The sequence below is a fragment of the Phaseolus vulgaris genome, chromosome 4 (assembly GCF_000499845.2).
Source record: "Phaseolus vulgaris cultivar G19833 chromosome 4, P. vulgaris v2.0, whole genome shotgun sequence".
Classification (NCBI taxonomy): domain Eukaryota; kingdom Viridiplantae; phylum Streptophyta; class Magnoliopsida; order Fabales; family Fabaceae; genus Phaseolus; species Phaseolus vulgaris.
Genome location: NC_023756.2, coordinates 13,183,069 through 13,202,197, shown reverse-complemented (window position 1 = coordinate 13,202,197; position 19,129 = coordinate 13,183,069). Strand labels below are relative to the sequence as shown.

The following is a 19,129-nucleotide window of genomic DNA, read 5'->3' as shown; positions in this document are numbered from 1 at the left end:
GTGTGCATCTATGTAAGGAAGAACATTGTCAGTGTTGTTCAAATTATACAAATGTGCTTAGAGAACTTCATGTTGGTCTTTTTGAACCACCCTTACACCTTGTGTGCCTTTCCCTTCATACATTGCTTTATGCCTTGACTTTGGAACTCATATGGCTTCTACTTCTGACATATATGTTGTACAAAACTCAATTTCTTCCTCGTCTATCTCTCAATAATAAATGCTTCTGGACGGTACGAATTCTTTACATATCCTTTCAATATCTTCATGCATCCCTCAACTAGGAACACTCAGTGGAAAAACACATGACCACATATTATAATTTCCCTCACTAAATGAACAATTAGACGGACCATGATGTCAAAGAATGAAGAAGGAAAATACATATCTAGTTGACACAAGATAATGATAACTTCATTTTCTAATTCCCCCAAGCTATTAGGATTAATGACTTTTCTACAAGTAGTATTGAAGAATATGCATAGACAAGTGATCACTTGTCTAACATTTTTTGGTACAATCCCACGAACAGCAATTGGGAGAAGGTATGGCATGAGAACATGAAAATCATGAGATTTTAAGCCCATAAGTTTCAAATCTTGCATTGACACAAGACTTTTAATACTTGAAGAGTATCCTTATGGTACTTTAACTCCTCGCAAACACCCACAAAACCATCTCAAAGAAAAAAAATGACTGAGGACACAATAGACACTTCACAATTAATTCAGTCATCTCAGCATCCAAGACAAAGTCCCACCAAACCTAAGAAGGACCTTAGTAGATGAAGAATTTGATATAAGTCAGAGCATCAAATGTTCTTTCTTCTGGTCTTTTTAAAAGAAAACTTTATGTAAGTAAATTGGGCTCACTTTGGGGTCCAAATAGAAGAATAAGCTAGAGTAGGGTGTGCTCAGTAATTTGAGTATGGTGTGCTTAGTAATTTGGGCTTGTGCAGAGCACACCTTTCATGACATGTGCACCTAGGTTTAAGGTTTCTTTGATCTACCTTCTAGAAGGTTTCTCACAAATGACACCCTTACCCCTCTCACTCTTGCTTCCCTAGTCACTTTCTCCTATATAAAGGGTGTCTTGCCTCATGTATATTTACACATTGAATTTTGAATAGGAAAGAAACTCTATCAGAGTGTTTAGTGAGTCTTGAGTGCTCTCTTTTTGTGGGTCTTATCTTGGGTGTTTGTGCACTTCAAGTGGTGGCTCTTCACCACCCATCTTGAAGTCTCCCACCACTCCAAGTGGCGTGACCACCATCATCATCCATAAGCTTCCTCTATCTCTTCATATCTTCCTTCCTTACACCATTTGATGGAGGAGGGCCAAGCACACCTACCCAAGGAAGCCAAGGCCCAAGCCAAGGAGAGCGTCTAGACCAAGACCAAGGTGAGCGTCTAGGACGTGAAGGTGAGCGTCTAGGACGTGAAGGAGGGAGGCTATCCATGGAGCTAGACCGTCTAGGCCCCCTTACAAGATCAATGGCCAAACATGCTCAAACACAAGTAAATGAAGCCACGGATGGAAGAGAGAAGGCTTTGTATATGTTTGCATAAAGGCCCATTAGGGGTACTTAGTAGATAGGATAGTGTAGAAAGCACTTTTGGATGGAAACATTCTAGAATCTAGGGTTGTGTGGCCGGTCATTGCACATGGCACATGGCTTAGAATTTAGATTTAATTTTGGTTTTCTTTTCCTTAGAATTCAGCTTAACATTTACGTCCAAGATAGCCTATAAATAGGAAGGCTATCTCTTTGTATTTTTCAAGTTTAATTGAGTAAGGTTATGCTGCCATTTTTGTGCACAAGCTTTACTTCTCCTAGAAATCTAGGCTCTAAACTTCAATCCTTTCACCTTCTCCCTTGAGCTGGCCGAACCACTCAAACACCATACTCATCATGCACCTACAAGGCCAACACAACTCCTAGGAGGGTCTTGATCATCTCACCCATTGCTTCCGCACCTTATTTTCTACTTTGATTCAAGAAGAACACATGAAAATGCCATCATTTGGTATCATGAGCTTTGGTTCTTCAAGATGAGTAGCTCCTTGTCTTTTAAATTTTAGTTCTTCTTTATTTCATATTGTCATTTACTTTCCTTACTTGTCTTGCTGTTTTTTACATTTTAATTTGTTCTTGGTGTGCTTTGTGGAAGATCCAACCGAAGCACTCTTGTTCATTTGATCTTGAACAAGTTCTTGTGCAATTTGTGATAGGATTCCATACACCTTTGTGTTGCTATTTTCTTTTAGGCTTTGAGTCTTTATTGCTTTCATTATTTTGCTTCATATTATGCTTTGAGTCTTTAATTTTCTGAATCTATAAATGTTGTGTCAAGTCATGTGAATCCATATTTGTCAACAATTCTTAGTAGTCCTATTATTGGCTTGATTGTTTCTTGCTTTTGGGTCTCTTTAAATTGTTTGAATCTGCTGTTCTTTGATCCTTTGATGCCTTTTTATTTTTAGTTTGAGTTCATAATTGTGTCTTAGTTCTTACACAATTTCCGTTCTTACAATTCCATTGTGTTAAATTTTGGTTATCTTGCTGTTTTTCCAGTTTTCCAGGATTCCCCTGTTTCATCTCTCTGTTCTGGCTGTTTTTGTTTCAAAAAATATTTCCACTCATAGGAAATTTGTGATTCTCTGGAAAATGCAAGTTTGAAGTGTTACAAAAAGGACAAAAAAAGAATTAGGTCAAAAAAAGCAACAGAAAAAATATGATAAATCTTACAAAATCAGAGTGCAAATCTTGAGCGCTCCAGCTGGCCTAACTGAACACCAAATTTGCAAAAATTATTAAAAACAAATGGTGCATGCGTTTTAGGTGATTCCAAAGCCATATTTTAGATAAGATCCTGAATATCTTGCATAACAAATTTCAGAGCCAAATTCTAAAAATACAGATCAGCATAAATCGGGGAACAAACACGTTTTCTGGCCCACAACATTTTCCAGTGGTGCTGTTTTTTTTATTTGGTCATCTAATCTAGTGCTTTTCTTTAGGAATTCTTTTGTGTGCCAACCTTTAATTGAGTACCTTTATTTGTTTGCTTTAATTTCTTGACTCTCTTTCTAGTTGTCATCATCTAAATCCTTTTGGTGGTACTGTTTTATTCAATTAAATTTGTTTCTTGCTTTTGTTCTTTGACCTCTAATTTGGGTGCTGGAATTTATTCTTCTTTGGTGCTTATGTGAATGGGAACTTGATTTGGTTAAGGTTTAGCCCTTTGCTAGGTGCTGGAAATTGGAGAATTAAAGACCATCATTCTAAGGAGAAGACAAGGCCAAAGCCGAAAACAAGCATTCTTGAAATAAACACTACAAACACTTGGAAGATCAACAAGCAAAGACAACAAGGAAGTGCACTAACCAAAAGAGGATCAACAAAGGGAGTTCTCTTATTTCCTTTGCAACTTGGTTTATTGTTAATTACCTTGTTAATTACGTTTTAGACGGTGAGTGTGTCTTCAAGGGCTCAAAGTGTCCAAGAAGCCTCACCTAGGGCCGAATAGTATAGCATTCTTGTTTAGTAATTGTTACTTGTTTGTATTTGCTTTTCTATTGCTTTAGTATTGACTCTTTGCATGAATATTTTGTTAAGTTTGTGATAAACCGTCTAGCTTTGTTGATTAGTTAGCTTGCATTGTTTTCTTGCATTAAAATCTGATTTCTCAACTTAATTGTGTTCCAAGTGGTTTACTAAGAGAAAGCTTTGTGTGAAGACATTGAGGGATAGTTTTTGGCTAAGGCAAAGGCTTGGTATTTAAGTAGTCCACTGTGACTCACCTCCCTTACCTGGAAGACTACCTTCTTTGACTTCCCTAAATTTTTCTCAAGGTAAAATACTTCTACACACAAAGCTTTAGTCATGTCTTCTCACTCCTCTAAATCTCTTAAAAGTGAGGTGAAATCCTTAAAATCTCTTTTGAAACAACTTACTAAGGATATTCAATCAATTTCATCTAAACAATTGGAGAATGAGATCAAAACTAATGAATTGACTAAAGCAAAGAATGAGAAGTCTCAATTTTCAAAAAAATTACATTCTCATGCATCTAGCTCTAAACATCATGATTATCTTGGGGAAGAAAGTCTTAGGAAAAATGAATATCATCAACAATTCCCTAGGAGAGCTAGGAAAGAGAGACAAGAAAACCTAACCAAGCATATCTCTCACACTCAAGCTAGAGAAATTCCATGTTTAGAATACCTTGGCAATGATCAATTAGCATCTCAATGTTTCAATGAAAGATCTATGATCTTAAGGGACAAAGATGAGAATAGTAGCCAAGAAAAAGAAGCTAGTGAGAGTGAAGAAAATGTAAAAATAGAAAAGCAAGAGAAAACCCTTGGAAAACAAAAGGCGTGGGAGAAGAGTGTTCCTTCCCACAAGGTCATTCAACAAGAAGGAAAAGTTGAAAATACATTTGAAAATATACCTCTTGTTGAACAACCTAGCCTTACCTTTTGTAAAGGAACACTTGCAAGCCTAGAAAAAAAAAAAAGAATCCTTAAAAAAGGCTTGCATAGATAAAAATATAGTAGATTATTTTACATACATGCCAAGATATCACCAAGTGAAGGTCAAGTCATCTATAGGCATCTACAAAGACAATTTTTTATGTGAAGTAGTGCCTAAAGAAACTTGTCATGTCTTATTGAGACAACCTTTGCAAAGAATTGAAATTTCCATGAACAAAGGTTGTATCAACGAGACTACCTTCACACATAAAAGAGAAATTCTTCATGAAGGAGAACTCATGGGACAAATTAGAGTTGATAAAACTCTAGAGCTTTTAAAAGGAAAACTTTTGTCCCCCATGAAAAAAGAAGTTCAAAGACATTACCTTAGGTACAATTCTTGTTTTCAAACTACGCCCAAGGCAATGTCTCATGAACTTTATACTCCTTCACCTTTTGCAAATGATCCTTGGGGAGATATAAATTTCATATTAAAACTCCCTAGGACAACAAAAGGTTGTGATTCAATCTGCATGGAAGTGGATAAACTCTTCTTAAGAAAAGTGACAAGCCTCCATGATTTATTTTCAAAAATAAGGGATAGAGCTCCAAAATTTGAAAACATAGCTCTCCCTTCTATGCTTCATGAAATCATGAGGGACACCCACAATTCTTGGGATAAGAATCCTTTTCCTTTTATGCATGCATACAATGGAGTAGTCCACAAGATTACTCATATCTCTCCATTTGAAGTTGTATGTGAACATAGTCCTCTTGCCTTTTTAAAGTTGTCACCATTTCCTAAAGGGATTATGCCTAAGGAAAAAGTAACTACTTTTGGAAATTTTAGAAAACTTAAGAGGATTAGAGGGCACCTACAACCATCAAAAGGGAAGCATTGTAAGAAGTTGACCAAAACAAGAGAAAAACAAAGATGGCAACTTCACACAATTAATTGTTCTCCAAATACTCACTCTAACTCCTTTGCTTTGTTTCAAGATTCTCATAGGTTGATATTTGATCCGGGAGGACACACCTTGACGAAGCAAGAGGCTGCTATCCGAGATCAAGTTAGAAAATCTGAGGATAGATCTTTTCCCGAAGGAGGAGATGATGGACACCATCCAGCCACAACAATCCCCCTCAAAAGCAAAAGCTTTGGATTTGAGGACAAATCCTTTTCAAGAGGGAGGGGATGATGGAGGAGGGCCCAAGCTCACCACACGATGAAAGCCAAGCCTCCAAGACTAGACGGTCTAGCCTGTGATGAGGAGCGTCTAGACTCAAAAAGGAGCGTCTAGCCCATGAAGAGGAGCGTCTAGGCCATGATGAGGAGCGGCTACCTAAGGAGCGTCTAGGCCATGATGAGGATTCCTTCTAGACCGTCTAGCTTCACATACACATGGGTCAAAGCTACGATTTTGGGAAGAGAAGACCTTTGTAATTGTTACATAAAGGCCCATTAGGGGTGCTTAGTAATTAGAGTAGTGTAGAAAGCATATTTGTGTGAACATTCTAGAAAGACCATGGAGGGGGGTGAGCATAAAAACTAGACACACCCCTCCCCATGTGCTCATTTGTGCACCCATGTGCTTCACATTTACATTTCATTTGGCTAGCATTAGGGTTGCATTATGGTCCTCCTTAGCCTATAAAAGGAGGAGCCTACACCTTGTATTTTCAAGTTTATTGTGAGTAAAGTTATGCTGCCAAATTGTGCTCAACTTTGCTTCTCCCTAGAATCCTAGGCTCTAAACTTCAATTCCTTCATCTTTTCCCTTGAGCTGGCCGAACCACTCAATACCCATACTTAACATGCACCTACAAGATCAACACCACTCTTAGGAGGATCTTGCTCACTCTCATTCATTGCTTCCGCCCATACTCTACATTGATTCAAGAAGAACTTCATGAAAATGCCATCATTTGGTATAGGGTTGTGTGGCCGGTCATGTGCAATGACCGGCCACACAACCCTAGATTCTAGAATGTTTCCATCCAAAAGTGCTTTCTACACTATCCTATCTACTAAGTACCCCTAATGGGCCTTTATGCAAACATATACAAAGCCTTCTCTCTTCCATCCGTGGCTTCATTTACTTGTGTTTGAGCATGTTTGGCCATTGATCTTGTAAGGGGGCCTAGACGGTCTAGCTCCATGGATAGCCTCCCTCCTTCACGTCCTAGACGCTCACCTTCACGTCCTAGACGCTCACCTTGGTCTTGGTCTAGACGCTCTCCTTGGCTTGGGCCTTGGCTTCCTTGGGTAGGTGTGCTTGGCCCTCCTCCATCATCCCCTCCCCCTTGGAAAGGATTTGTCCTCAAATCCAGCTCGTCATCGTCATTGGTACCTACAAATGGAGAAAGATCAATTACATTAAAAGTGTCATGTACTCCATATTCAAGAGGTAGGTCCAACTTATATGCATTGTTGTTGACTCGCTTGAGAACTTGGAAAGGTCCATCACCTCGGGGACTTAGTTTGGACTTCCTTTGATTTGGAAATCTATCTTTGCGAAGGTGAAGCCAAACTAAGTCTCCTTCCTCAAAAATTATTTCTCTCTTCCCTTTGTTTTTGTATTTTGTGTACTTCTCATTTTGTTGTTGTATTTGAATTTTAATCTTCTCATGCATTTTCTTGACAAAATCAGCTTTGAGTACTCCTTCCTTATGCACAAAATCTTGTGGATTAGGAAGGGGTATCAAATCCATGGGCGTGAGAGGATTAAAACCATATACTACCTCAAAAGGAGAAGCATTAGTAGTCTTGTGAACTACTCTATTGTAAGCAAATTCAATGTGGGGAAGGTACTCATCCCAAGATTTGTGGCTGCCCTTCATGATAGCCCTAAGCATAGTTCCAAGAGATCTATTGACTACTTCGGTTTGCCCATCCGTTTGAGGATGACAAGAAGTTGAAAATTGTAGTCTTGTTCCAAGTTTACCCCAAAGAGTTTTCCAAAAGTGGCTTATAAACTTGGGATCTCTATCGGACACTATACTTCTAGGGAGACCATGGAGTCTCACCACTTCTCGAAAGAAGAGTTTAGAAATATTTTGAGCATCATCTACTTTGTGGCATGGAATAAAGTGGGACATTTTGCTAAAACGGTCCACTACCACAAAGATAGAGTCATGGCCTCTTGCAGTCCTAGGAAGTCCTAAAATGAAGTCCATGCTAATGTCTTCCCAAGGAGCATTTGCAATCGGCAAAGGGGTGTAGAGTCCATGCGGCATTGTTTTAGACTTTGCTTTTAAACATGAGATACATCTAGAACAATGTCGTTGGACATCTTTCCTCATGTGTGGCCAACAAAATTTTGCTTTTAAAAGATCTAGAGTCTTATCAACTCCAAAATGGCCCATGAGTCCCCCTTAATGTGATTCTTTGACAAGGAGTTTTCTATGTGTTCCTTGGGGAATGCAAAGTTTTCCTTCTTTAAAAAGATATCCCTCGGACACATAGTAACCTCCTTGTGCTCTATGTAGACATTGGGCATAGATGGATGAGAGTTCTTGATCTTCTTGGTAAAGCTCTCTTATGTGATCAAATCCAAGAATTTGGGCACCTAGTTTTGAAAAGAGTGTGTGCAGTCTTGAAAGAGCATCGGCCACTATATTGGTGCTCCCTTTCTTGTATTTGATTACATAAGGAAATTGTTCAAGAAATTCCATCCATTTAGCATGTCTCTTGTTGAGCTTGTGTTGGCCCTTTAAATATTTTAAAGACTCGTGATCACTATGGATAACAAATTCTTTGGACACAAGGTAGTGTTCCCAAGTCTTTAGGGCTCGCACAAGAGCATAGAGCTCTTTGTCATAGGTGGGGTAGTTGAGGGTGGCACCATGGAGTTTTTCACTAAAATAAGCTATGGGGTGTCCACCTTGCAACAAAACCGCACCTATGCCTACCCCCGATGCATCACACTCTATCTCAAAAGTTTTGGAAAAATTTGGGAGAGATAGGATGGGTGCATTGGTGAGTTGAGCTTTTAGCCTTTGAAAGGCTTGCTCATGCTTTTCATTCCAACAAAATGCAACATCTTTTTTTACAAGTTCATTCAAAGGAGAAGTTAGGCTAGAAAAATTAGGCACAAACCTTCTATAGAAGCTAGCTAACCCATGAAAACTTCTTACATCACTTACATTTTGTGGAGTTGGCCACTCGCGGATGGCTTTGATTTTCTCGGGATCTACATGCACCCCCTTTTTGTTTACTATAAAGCCTAAGAAGACTACACTATCTACACAAAAGGTACACTTATCCCTATTGGCAAAAAGACTATTTTTCCTAAGGACTAGAAGAACTTCCCTAAGGTGGCTTAGATGGTCTTCTAGGGTTTTACTATATACTAAGATATCATCAAAGTAAACTACTACATATTTACCTATACAATCCCTCAAGGTGTGATTCATAAGCCTCATGAATGTGCTTGGAGCGTTAGTAAGCCCAAAGGGCATCACCAACCACTCATATAATCCAAATTTGGTCTTAAAAGCGGTTTTCCACTCATCACCCTCCTTGATTCGAATTTCGTGATATCCACTTTTAAGGTCAATCTTGGAGAATAGAGTTGACCCATGCAATTCATCAAGCATATCATCAAGCCTCAGGATTGGATGCCTATACTTGATGGTGATGTTGTTGATTGCTCTACAATCACAACACATACGCCATTTTCCATCTTTTTTTGGCACCAACAAGACAGGTACAGCACAAGGGCTTAGAATTTAGATTTAATTTTGGTTTTCTTTTCCTTAGAATTCAGCTTAACATTTACGTCCAAGATAGCCTATAAATAGGAAGGCTATCTCTTTGTATTTTTCAAGTTTAATTGAGTAAGGTTATGCTGCCATTTTTGTGCACAAGCTTTACTTCTCCTAGAAATCTAGGCTCTAAACTTCAATCCTTTCACCTTCTCCCTTGAGCTGGCCGAACCACTCAAACACCATACTCATCATGCACCTACAAGGCCAACACAACTCCTAGGAGGGTCTTGATCATCTCACCCATTGCTTCCGCACCTTATTTTCTACTTTGATTCAAGAAGAACACATGAAAATGCCATCACCATTTCCATTCCTCATATATTCTTGTGTTCTTCTTTTCCTTTTTAGTTTTTCCATCTTTTTGCTTTCCATTATATATGCTTTAACTTTGCACCTTTTCATCATCATCATCACCTGTTCTCACCAGTTGACCTAGTCGCCGGTTGACTTCAAAGGCAAGCGGTGGCTCATCCTGTTCCTGGTGGATTATGTGCTTCCCTGGGATGTTGGAAGGCGGCTCCGTTGAAGCAGAGGGGGTCCTACCTATTGATTTCACTTCGACGATCAAGTCAGTTCAGGGCTTATAGACAGTATACCTTTACCAGGGATCTCAGCTCCCTTTTATAGACTGCTTTTTAGGTTACCTCATTGTAACAATTGATGTAATATGTTCCAAATATTTACAAAAATGCTATCGTGTTTTTATTACATCGGTTTTCAATTAACCGACCTAATATGTCGTTGTAGAAAGCATTATTTGCACTAGTGAGGGTATTAAGGAAAATCAAAAGAGTGGAAAAGGACATGAGATGGTGGCGTTTGGATTCTGAATAGTGGTATGGTAAGGTGAACAAAGTTGTTTCGATTTAGAATCCCTAATTTTGTCCTCGATGAGTTTGGCTAAGCCAATAACCTAGGAAATGGAATAGAGATTAAGTATATTGAGCTCCCTGCGAATCTCAGGGTGAAGGCTAGATATGAAGCAATTTAATATGGTTTCTGGGGATAAAGCCCTGATGCAATTACAAATTTTCTCGAAGCGGGCTTGATAGTCAAAGACTAACATGCAACAACTTGAATAGTTCAACTTGGTGTTGGTATATGAAGATGGAATAAAACGAAGTTCTAAGGCACTAGTAAATGAAGGTCACACATGAATAAATCCTAAATTAACCAACTTATCGGCACACACATTCCCTTCACGAAAAATATGAGTAACCCTAATCCTGATTTTTCCACAGTAATTAAGACAAGTATTTCATTGATTGCGAAGCATCCACAGAACATTAGTCCTAGCAGTAAACGCAACACAAACCAAGGGAGAATCAGATTAAGCCAGACATTAGTAAGCCCCATCTTTGAGCTTCCTCCATAGCATGTATAACTCCATAAAACTCAAGAACCATAGTAGTATGAACTTCAAGAAACGCAGAAAAAGCACCAATAAACTCCCCCATAAGTAGACAAACTAGGATACCCCTAGCAGCCCCATCAGCGTTAATTTTAACTCAGCCTAGTGAAGGAAACTCTCATCTAACAGGAAGAGGACGAAGAACTTTACCACTATGAGTATTAATACCAAAAAACTTAATCACGTTGAAATCCAACATATCATTATTCATTTAAGCTTTAGACGAATTTTCCACTAGACAAGTTGAATCTTTAATTACCGAAATAGTCTTAGAAACTTCAATCTTATCCTAAAATCTAGCATAATTCCTCATACGCCATATCACTCAAATAAAAAAGTTATCACAACAAGTTTAATCAATTTAACCAAAGGACTGCCATCACTCTTAATAAAAGAAAGAAGATCATCCTTATTAGAGAAATGATAAATAAGAAAGATCTATCAAACCTAACTCCAAATATGCAAAGCATTAGAGCATTCAAAAAATAAATAATAAATAAATTTCTTGTGTATTTCATAAAGCATACGGATAGAACATATTACGAACATTATATTACAAACATTATAAAGTAGAACAAAAGATAAACAAGTCCTATTAAAACTTTACGTAATCTTCACATAAAAATTTAAATATGATAAATGATGAAGAAGAATAAGCAGTATATTATATGAATATGTTATGCATGAGTAGGGTTCAACATAATGACAAAGGCATCCTAAAGTATATGCAAGATAAATTGTCTAAGGGAAGGATATACTTTTATGATACATTATAAATGGTTAAAGAAGCTATGTTAATGCAACTGCAATGTATTATTGCAATTAAGTTAATTAGAAGGGGAAGTAGATTAGGGATAAAATGAATATATATATATATATATATATATATATATATATATATATATATATATATATACTAAGTAAATAAGGATTGTAAAAGGTTGGAGCAATCCAATTGTTCCAGCTGTGAATATATTTTTCTTACGGATAAAAATAATAATAAATATTAATCTATCATTACTCATGGTGTCAACTCCAAAACATCCTCATTTTTATTCTATTTTCCCCCCACTTTCCTCTTCCTCCCTCACCAAATCACCCAAAGTTCAATTTTCTTTTGCTGCAGAATATAAGTTTCACCCTTATTTAATCTGATCAAATAACTGTTGTTATTATTTTCTTTGAACGACATTCACCAACTGTAAACTAACACCAAAGCTAACTCCTGACAAAAACAATTACTAACAGTTATGGCTTCTAACTGCCACACTTCACCTCTTAACTCCCTTTACCAAGATGCCCAATATAACGACACTTACTCTACCCTAAGAATCATTCTCTATATATATTCCAATCTTTTGCACCCTCCCTCCTCACAACTCCAGCAAAAATCTTCTCACTCAACAGCTTACCCTAAACAATGCTGCACCATTTCAACATGAACATCTTGTTCACGATCCTTTTAGCTGTCACCACAGCATGTTTCTATGTCCCTGGGTTGAAACATCGAGGTTCCATCATAGTAGCATCATGCATGGCCATGGCAATGTTATACCACTTTCTAATAAACCGACCCTGCAATGTTTACTTGGTGAATTTTGCATGCTTCAAGCCAAGCATGGCGTGCCTTTGCTCGAAGGAAACGTTGCTGGACAGAGCAAAGCGCGTGGGGTTTCTTTCCGACGAGAACTACAAGCTCGTGAACAAGATTCTCGACAGGTCTGGGTTGGGACCGTGGACCTATGTTCCAGAGGGGTTGTTGGCGATTCCGCCGAAGCTAACGTTGGACGAGGCAAGGAAGGAAACAGACACGGTGCTCTTCGGAGCTGTTGATGAGCTTTTGGCGAAAACTGGGATTGAGGCGAAGGACATAGGGATTCTTGTGGTAAATTGTTGCTTGTTCAATCCCACACCGTCTCTGTCTGACTCCATTATCAATCGGTATAAGCTTCGAGGGAACATTTTGGCGTATAATCTCAGTGGCATGGGGTGCAGTGCAGGGGTTCTTGCTGTTGACTTTGCCAAACATCTCCTTCAGGTTCTCGCTTATCATGCATGCTCATTAATTTTCATTTCTTGTGTTAGATATGTTGCAGATGTTATTGCATATTTACCATATCTTCATATCTTGTTAAATGTAGATAATAACAATTCACATGAAACTAAAACTACTTTGAATCATTTCAATTTTTCACATATGTAGCATGATATGAGACTCCAAACTCAAACTAAAGACTTTTAATACTTTTGAAGAGAGAAGAATAGTACATAACAAAAGATGATACGAAAAGAGATACACCAGTAAAATATTAATTTTAACTTTAATATACACACAAAAAAATCTAATTTTATACTAGTTCTGATTACGAAATGAGTTCACTTCATTTATATTAATTGCTCTTTATACTTAGGGAAAAAGTTATTTTAACACCACTATTTTTAAATTACTTTTTTTTTCAATTTTTTAATAAAATATTATATTATAATAAAATAATATTTTTTTAAAGTTGTAAAGTGAATGTAGATGAGAAAGAAAGTCTCAACATACAATGAATCTATATTTTGCGGTGATTTTTATATTTAAATAGTTTATTTAGTCAAAGTTTGATTATATTTTTACTTATTTTATATTTGAGTCCTCGGGAATATAAAAGAGGAGTACCTGCAATGCATTTTATATTATATATTCCTTCTAATAAGTACTCTATTATCAATTCAAAATCAAAGAATTATGACCTGCAATGCATTTTATATTATATATTCCTTCTAATAAGTACTCTATTATCAATTCAAAATCAAAGAATTATGAGGAAATTACTAAACAAGACGTGAACTCTACAGTTTCTACAATTTGAAAAAAATAAAAATAAAAAGCCTCTTAAAAAATCTGTTATATGTATAAATTATTGTATGAATATTACTGTATTCCAAAATATATAATATATGAATAATTTAACAATACAAATGCTTATTTGATTTTTATATTTTTTTTTATCATATATTATATTATGAATCACTTGTTTTAAGTCATATCTCCAACTTTTAACACATAGGTCTAAAAAAATATTCTTCAACAATTAATGAGTATATCTTCCGAGATTTGTACGTACAACTATCATATTTTGCTTCATGCTTTGGTATAACAATACTTATGATGTTCTCAAACCTTTTAGATCTCATTTTTCTTACGCTAGGTTTTCATCTTTTTCTTCTTTCTAGTTCTTTTCAACTATTATATCATTAACTACTTCTCTTTTCTCTCTTTCTCCATTAATGGGTGAAAATCACAACACGTTGTTGTCTTCTTTTGATTCCTCTGCAACAGTGTACTAGCTGATTAAAAAAACATTGTTGTGTACTAGCATTGCATGTGCCAAAAAAATAAGCCGGATAATGGATAATGGATAATGGAAAATTACAAGAATGAATTTTCGTCCATGCATTGAAAAGTATATATTTGTTTGAAAATACTTTTATGGCAAACTTTTTTTCTTGAAAATGTTACATTGAAAGAGACATAAGAAAGACAAGAGGTAGAAAAATATCATATAAAAAAAAGAAACATTTACTTTGACAACATAGATTTTCTCTTATTTCCGTTTAACAACTTTATATATTATTAAAATATTAAATTAAATTATTTAATTAAAGCATAAATTAAATTATTGAATAAATTATATACAACTCTCAAAATTATCAAAACATCATTTAAAAAAAATATCTCTAATTTATCAGTTTTCAAACATATAATAAAGTATTCCTATGAAATGTTATGAGAGAGAAAAGTTAAAGAGTGTCAAATATAGTACGGGTTCATGTAATACCTAAGTTGGTCGGTTCGGTGGGGCCATGTTTTATTTTCAGAGTCGTTGTACCATGATATAAATACGGGATACACTTTCATCAATAAAAAAAATCACTTAATATTTTAATTTATTTTTTAATTTAAAATATTATTATAAAAAGTTATGAAATTGGTGTTTTTTTTTATTTTTTCAGTGTAAGAAAACTTTATGCGATAAAGTGTCATCAATACCCAAATTTACCAAGAACCCGCTTATTTTATAGAAAATACGTAGGAGACAAAGGAAAGATTAAAAAAATGAGATAAAAAAAAGTATATCTATTCATGAGAATTTTTCTTTTTCATCTTATTTTTCTTCCATTAATTTCTTTTCCATATTTTTTGTTTTTTATTTTGATTTTATATTTTTATAATAAAAATATGGATTAGAATAAAATAAAATAAGATTTTTTGTAGGGCAAAGATTGTCACCCACCCCATGTTATAGCCATAAAAGCCCATAATCCATTCAAAGGCATTTAAACCTTGTATCGGAACATTTAATGCTCACATGAGCCCAATTTGATGATCATATGAAATTTAAGGCCGAAAGTCTTTTCCAACCAAACATGCTAGAGCCTCAGACATTAATTAAACAAACAAAGTTCATAAATTAATTGCAGTTTAGATATTTTGGAAAATATTATTAAATAAAATAAAATATAAATGTGTTTTTTTATTTATAAATAAAAGGGAAGCAGTTATTAGGTGTAATTTCATATTTATCACTCAATTATTATTATTTCATAAATTTTATAGTTTAAATCTATTTTATGCATTGTATCTATTTTATGCATTGTATTCTCTTGCTCTCAATTATCTTAAACTTTAACATTTTAAATCTCAAGGTTTTTTTTTCACTCATTTTAAATATTGACCTTTTATTATTTATACATTTTTATCAGTAATTATACCACATCGTTTTGTAAAAAATAAGTAATAAGTCGACTTTAGTTTAGAGATAAGAAAATAATTTACTACATATTTAATATATTTGAAAATGAAAAAAAAAGAAAAATACATTATGATAAAATATGCAAGAAAAGTTCTGTAAAATTTACATACAAAGTTATCATCTGTTTCACTGTAAACTTACAATTAAACCAATTAAGTATATCTAACTGACGATAATAAAAAAGAACCACACATTTATTTTTTTTCTCCCATTCTCTTACCTGTTTCTTGGCTCGACATAATATTTTTTGCCTCAGATTAAATTTTTTTTAAAATAGTTGAATATTTTAAAAATTAAATAAATGAGACCAAAATTAAAAAGTGAAACTATATATACAAAGATTGATTCACCTAATCTATGCCGCTATTTCTTAATATGGTCTTTCATCATGCCATACCTATTTTGACAGCTGATGGGTGGGGCCATGTACCTGACGCAAAAAAATGAAAATAAAGAGTGAGCTTTAGGAGAACGACGATGCGATGGAGTGGTCGGGATCAATCATGTTAGTTAGAGACCCACTTATTTTTTTAAGAGTAGTTTGTACGATGAGATGAAGTGGTCCTTTTAATGATGTAGACCCATCTACTTTTGTGGACCAACCATCTAACTGTATGAAAAACGGGTAATATTTACCGGATCGCAAAGTGGGTTGCAGATATGAGACAGATAAAAAAAAAGTTAAAATAAACATTTTCATAAATATATCTACCAAAAGTAGATTAGTAACTGATGCAGTTAATATTGTAAGAGAGATGCACTGAGTTAAAAAGAAGTTTGAATCATTTTATTATTATTTCATTCATTATTTTCATCTATAAGTATTTGGTTTCTGACAGACGGAACATGAATAAATCAGCTAACAAAATTTTTTATTTGCAGGCACACCCGAACTCGTACGCGCTGGTTCTGAGCACGGAAAATGAGATCTCGAGCATGTACTGGGGCAACAACCCCTCCATGCTGCTGGTGAACTGCCTCTTCCGAATGGGCGGGTCCGCCGCGCTCCTCTCCAGCCACCCGTCGGACCGTTGCCGCGCAAAGTACCAGCTCCTCCACACGCTCCGAACGCACGTCGGCGCCGACGAAAACAGCTACAGGTGTGTCTTCCAGGAGGAGGATGAGGAGAAGAAGGTGGGCGTGTCGCTCTCGAAAGAGCTGATGAACGTGGCACGCGACGCGCTGAAAGTGCACATCACCTCCCTGGGGCCCCTCGTCCTCCCACTCTCGGAGAAGATAAAGTTCTTGATAAACCTAATCGAGAGGAAGGTGCTGAAGACGAAGATCGAGTCCTACATGCCGAACTTCAAGCTTGCGTTCCAGCACTTCTGCATCCACACGGGAGGGAGGGCTGTGCTGGACCGCATGCAGAAGAGTTTGGAGCTCGAAGACTGGCACATGGAACCTTCTAGAATGACGCTGTACAGGTTCGGAAACACTTCTTCGAGCTCCGTGTGGTACGAGTTGGCGTATTGCGAGGCGAAGGGGAGGGTGAAGAAGGGTGATAGGGTGTGGCAGATGGCGTTTGGGTCGGGGTTCAAGTGCAACACTGCCGTCTGGCTTGCCTTGAACACCGTCGAAGCCGCGTCGTGCAGCAGCGCGTGGAGGGATGAGATTGGTAATTTTCCTGTCAAGATTGAACCTCTCCCCGTCAAGACTAACAAATAATGAATCAGGCTTTCGGTTGTTGGTTTGTTCTGCTGTTAAGGATTTGGATTTTGGGTTTCGTCACGTATGCATGTGTGTTGTGCGGTTAAGGGAAGAAGAATTATGTACTTGGTAATTTCTCTAGCTTGATTTCATGGACAACCACCTTTTGTCATATTTCTTGAGACAGATCTTACAGTCATATATATATTTCTTCTTAAACAATATTAATATCAATGTTATATTTTAAACCATTTACGTAGCTTGGTCAAATGATAAACTTTAATCATTTATTATTTGTACGATCCATGCTCGAACGCTCTACCAAATACATGACCCAAATCCAACCGAATACAGAAATCTAAAATGGTCCTCTCAAGATAATTTAAATGTACAGAATAGTTGTCTTACTACAAAAATTTCTAATTTTAGTATAAGTTTAATAATGGAGATTACTATAACATTTAATAAGACACAAATGTAGTAGTAGAGGTTTTCTAAACATATAGTAAGCCACACATTTACTAGAGGTTTTCCAAACCTACGATAAAATCAATGATTTTTTAAAAATCAAAATAAAATATTTTAATTTTGTTCTTTTCTTTTTTTATTGGCTTCTCCTTCTTTTAACCTAACACCAGGGAAAAATAGAAAACATAAAAGTGATGTAGTGATGTTTTTGAAATAAACAGAAAAGAAAGTTATTATGCAATTAAAATTAAATATGATTATTTACTATGTGAGTTTTAATTTAATTTTAAGTGATATGGTAAGTCTCATCTTTGTAACCCTAGACTCTTCTCTGTTCACCCTTCTTCATTCACTCTTCTCTAATCCTAAACACTTCTTTCATCTCTCATCTCCAACATCAAATTCAAAATTAGTTTAGAATTCTCATCATTCTCCTCATATAAATTCGTGTTACGTCATTTTGGTTTCGGATGTGATTGATGCTCTATTTGTACCTTCCTCTCACTAATTCATGATTCTTCATTTCGTTTCATGACAAGATTCATATTCACATTGATGCTCCAAATATCTGTTATATTTGCTTGAATTATTCAATGTAATGTTTATATCATTACGGTTCACTAGCGCAGAAATGTAAAATAAATGCGGCTATTTTACATTTACAATTGCGGTTATAGAACCGCATTTGATCAGCACACATTCGTAAATCGGAGATATACAAATGCGGTCATAGAACCGCATTTATAAATTAGATTTACAAATGCGGTTATTTTAAATAACCGCATTTGTATATTATTCTGAATGAGGGATGAGGGTTTAGGGGTTTAAGATTTACAAATGCGGTCTTGGTAATAACCGCATTCGTAAATCACATTTACAAATGCGGTTTTGGTAAATGACCACATTTGTAAATAGGTAAATCACATTTACAAATGCGGTTTTGGTAAATGACCGCATTTGTAAATAGTGTTTTTTTTAAAGTGCAATTTGTATTGTGCATAAACCATATAAATTAATAACCTGCATAATGATCAAACCCAGCCAGACAAATACAGAAATATAGTAATCAATTGAGATCATCAAAATGTACATTTACAAGTAATCAAATTACATATAATAAAACCACTATTGTTTACCTATGCTAGAGTTATAAAAAATTATGAAATATGTGGACCAAGAATCTCTAACATATGAAATGCCTTCCTCATTCATTGGTGTTTCTTCTGTGAATAACTGCATTGCAAAGTTGACATAAATTAGTTTTTAGATATATATATATATATATATATATACATGTTCAAGAATTATAAAAATGATTTAACATATATAGTACCTCTTTCCAACCAGTTTTAACACCTAGTCTTATAATGGTAATCATCCATTGCATAATGTAATAGTCACACTCATAGCTTCCTGGTTGTTTATTACACTATAATTCAATAAAAAGTAATATGTTAGTATATTGATAAAAAATGATAATAGAGAAAGAAAAAAATTACAAACCTTTATTCTTATCCCGTTCAAATTATTTGAACTTGATCGACCTTTTAGG

The 19,129-nt window shown here is 35.6% G+C and overlaps 1 protein-coding gene across 1 annotated transcript; it reads left to right on the top strand.

Annotated features, from left to right (window-relative positions):
• The first annotated feature begins 11,994 nt into the window (after positions 1 to 11,994).
• LOC137837313 (3-ketoacyl-CoA synthase 20-like) lies at positions 11,995 to 17,360 on the top strand. Its single transcript, XM_068646290.1, has 2 exons — positions 11,995 to 12,698; positions 16,342 to 17,360. Exons 1-2 carry the CDS (start codon positions 12,081 to 12,083, stop codon positions 17,125 to 17,127), a joined length of 1,404 nt encoding a protein of 467 aa, XP_068502391.1. The 5' UTR covers positions 11,995 to 12,080; the 3' UTR covers positions 17,128 to 17,360.
• The last annotated feature ends 1,769 nt before the right edge of the window (positions 17,361 to 19,129 follow it).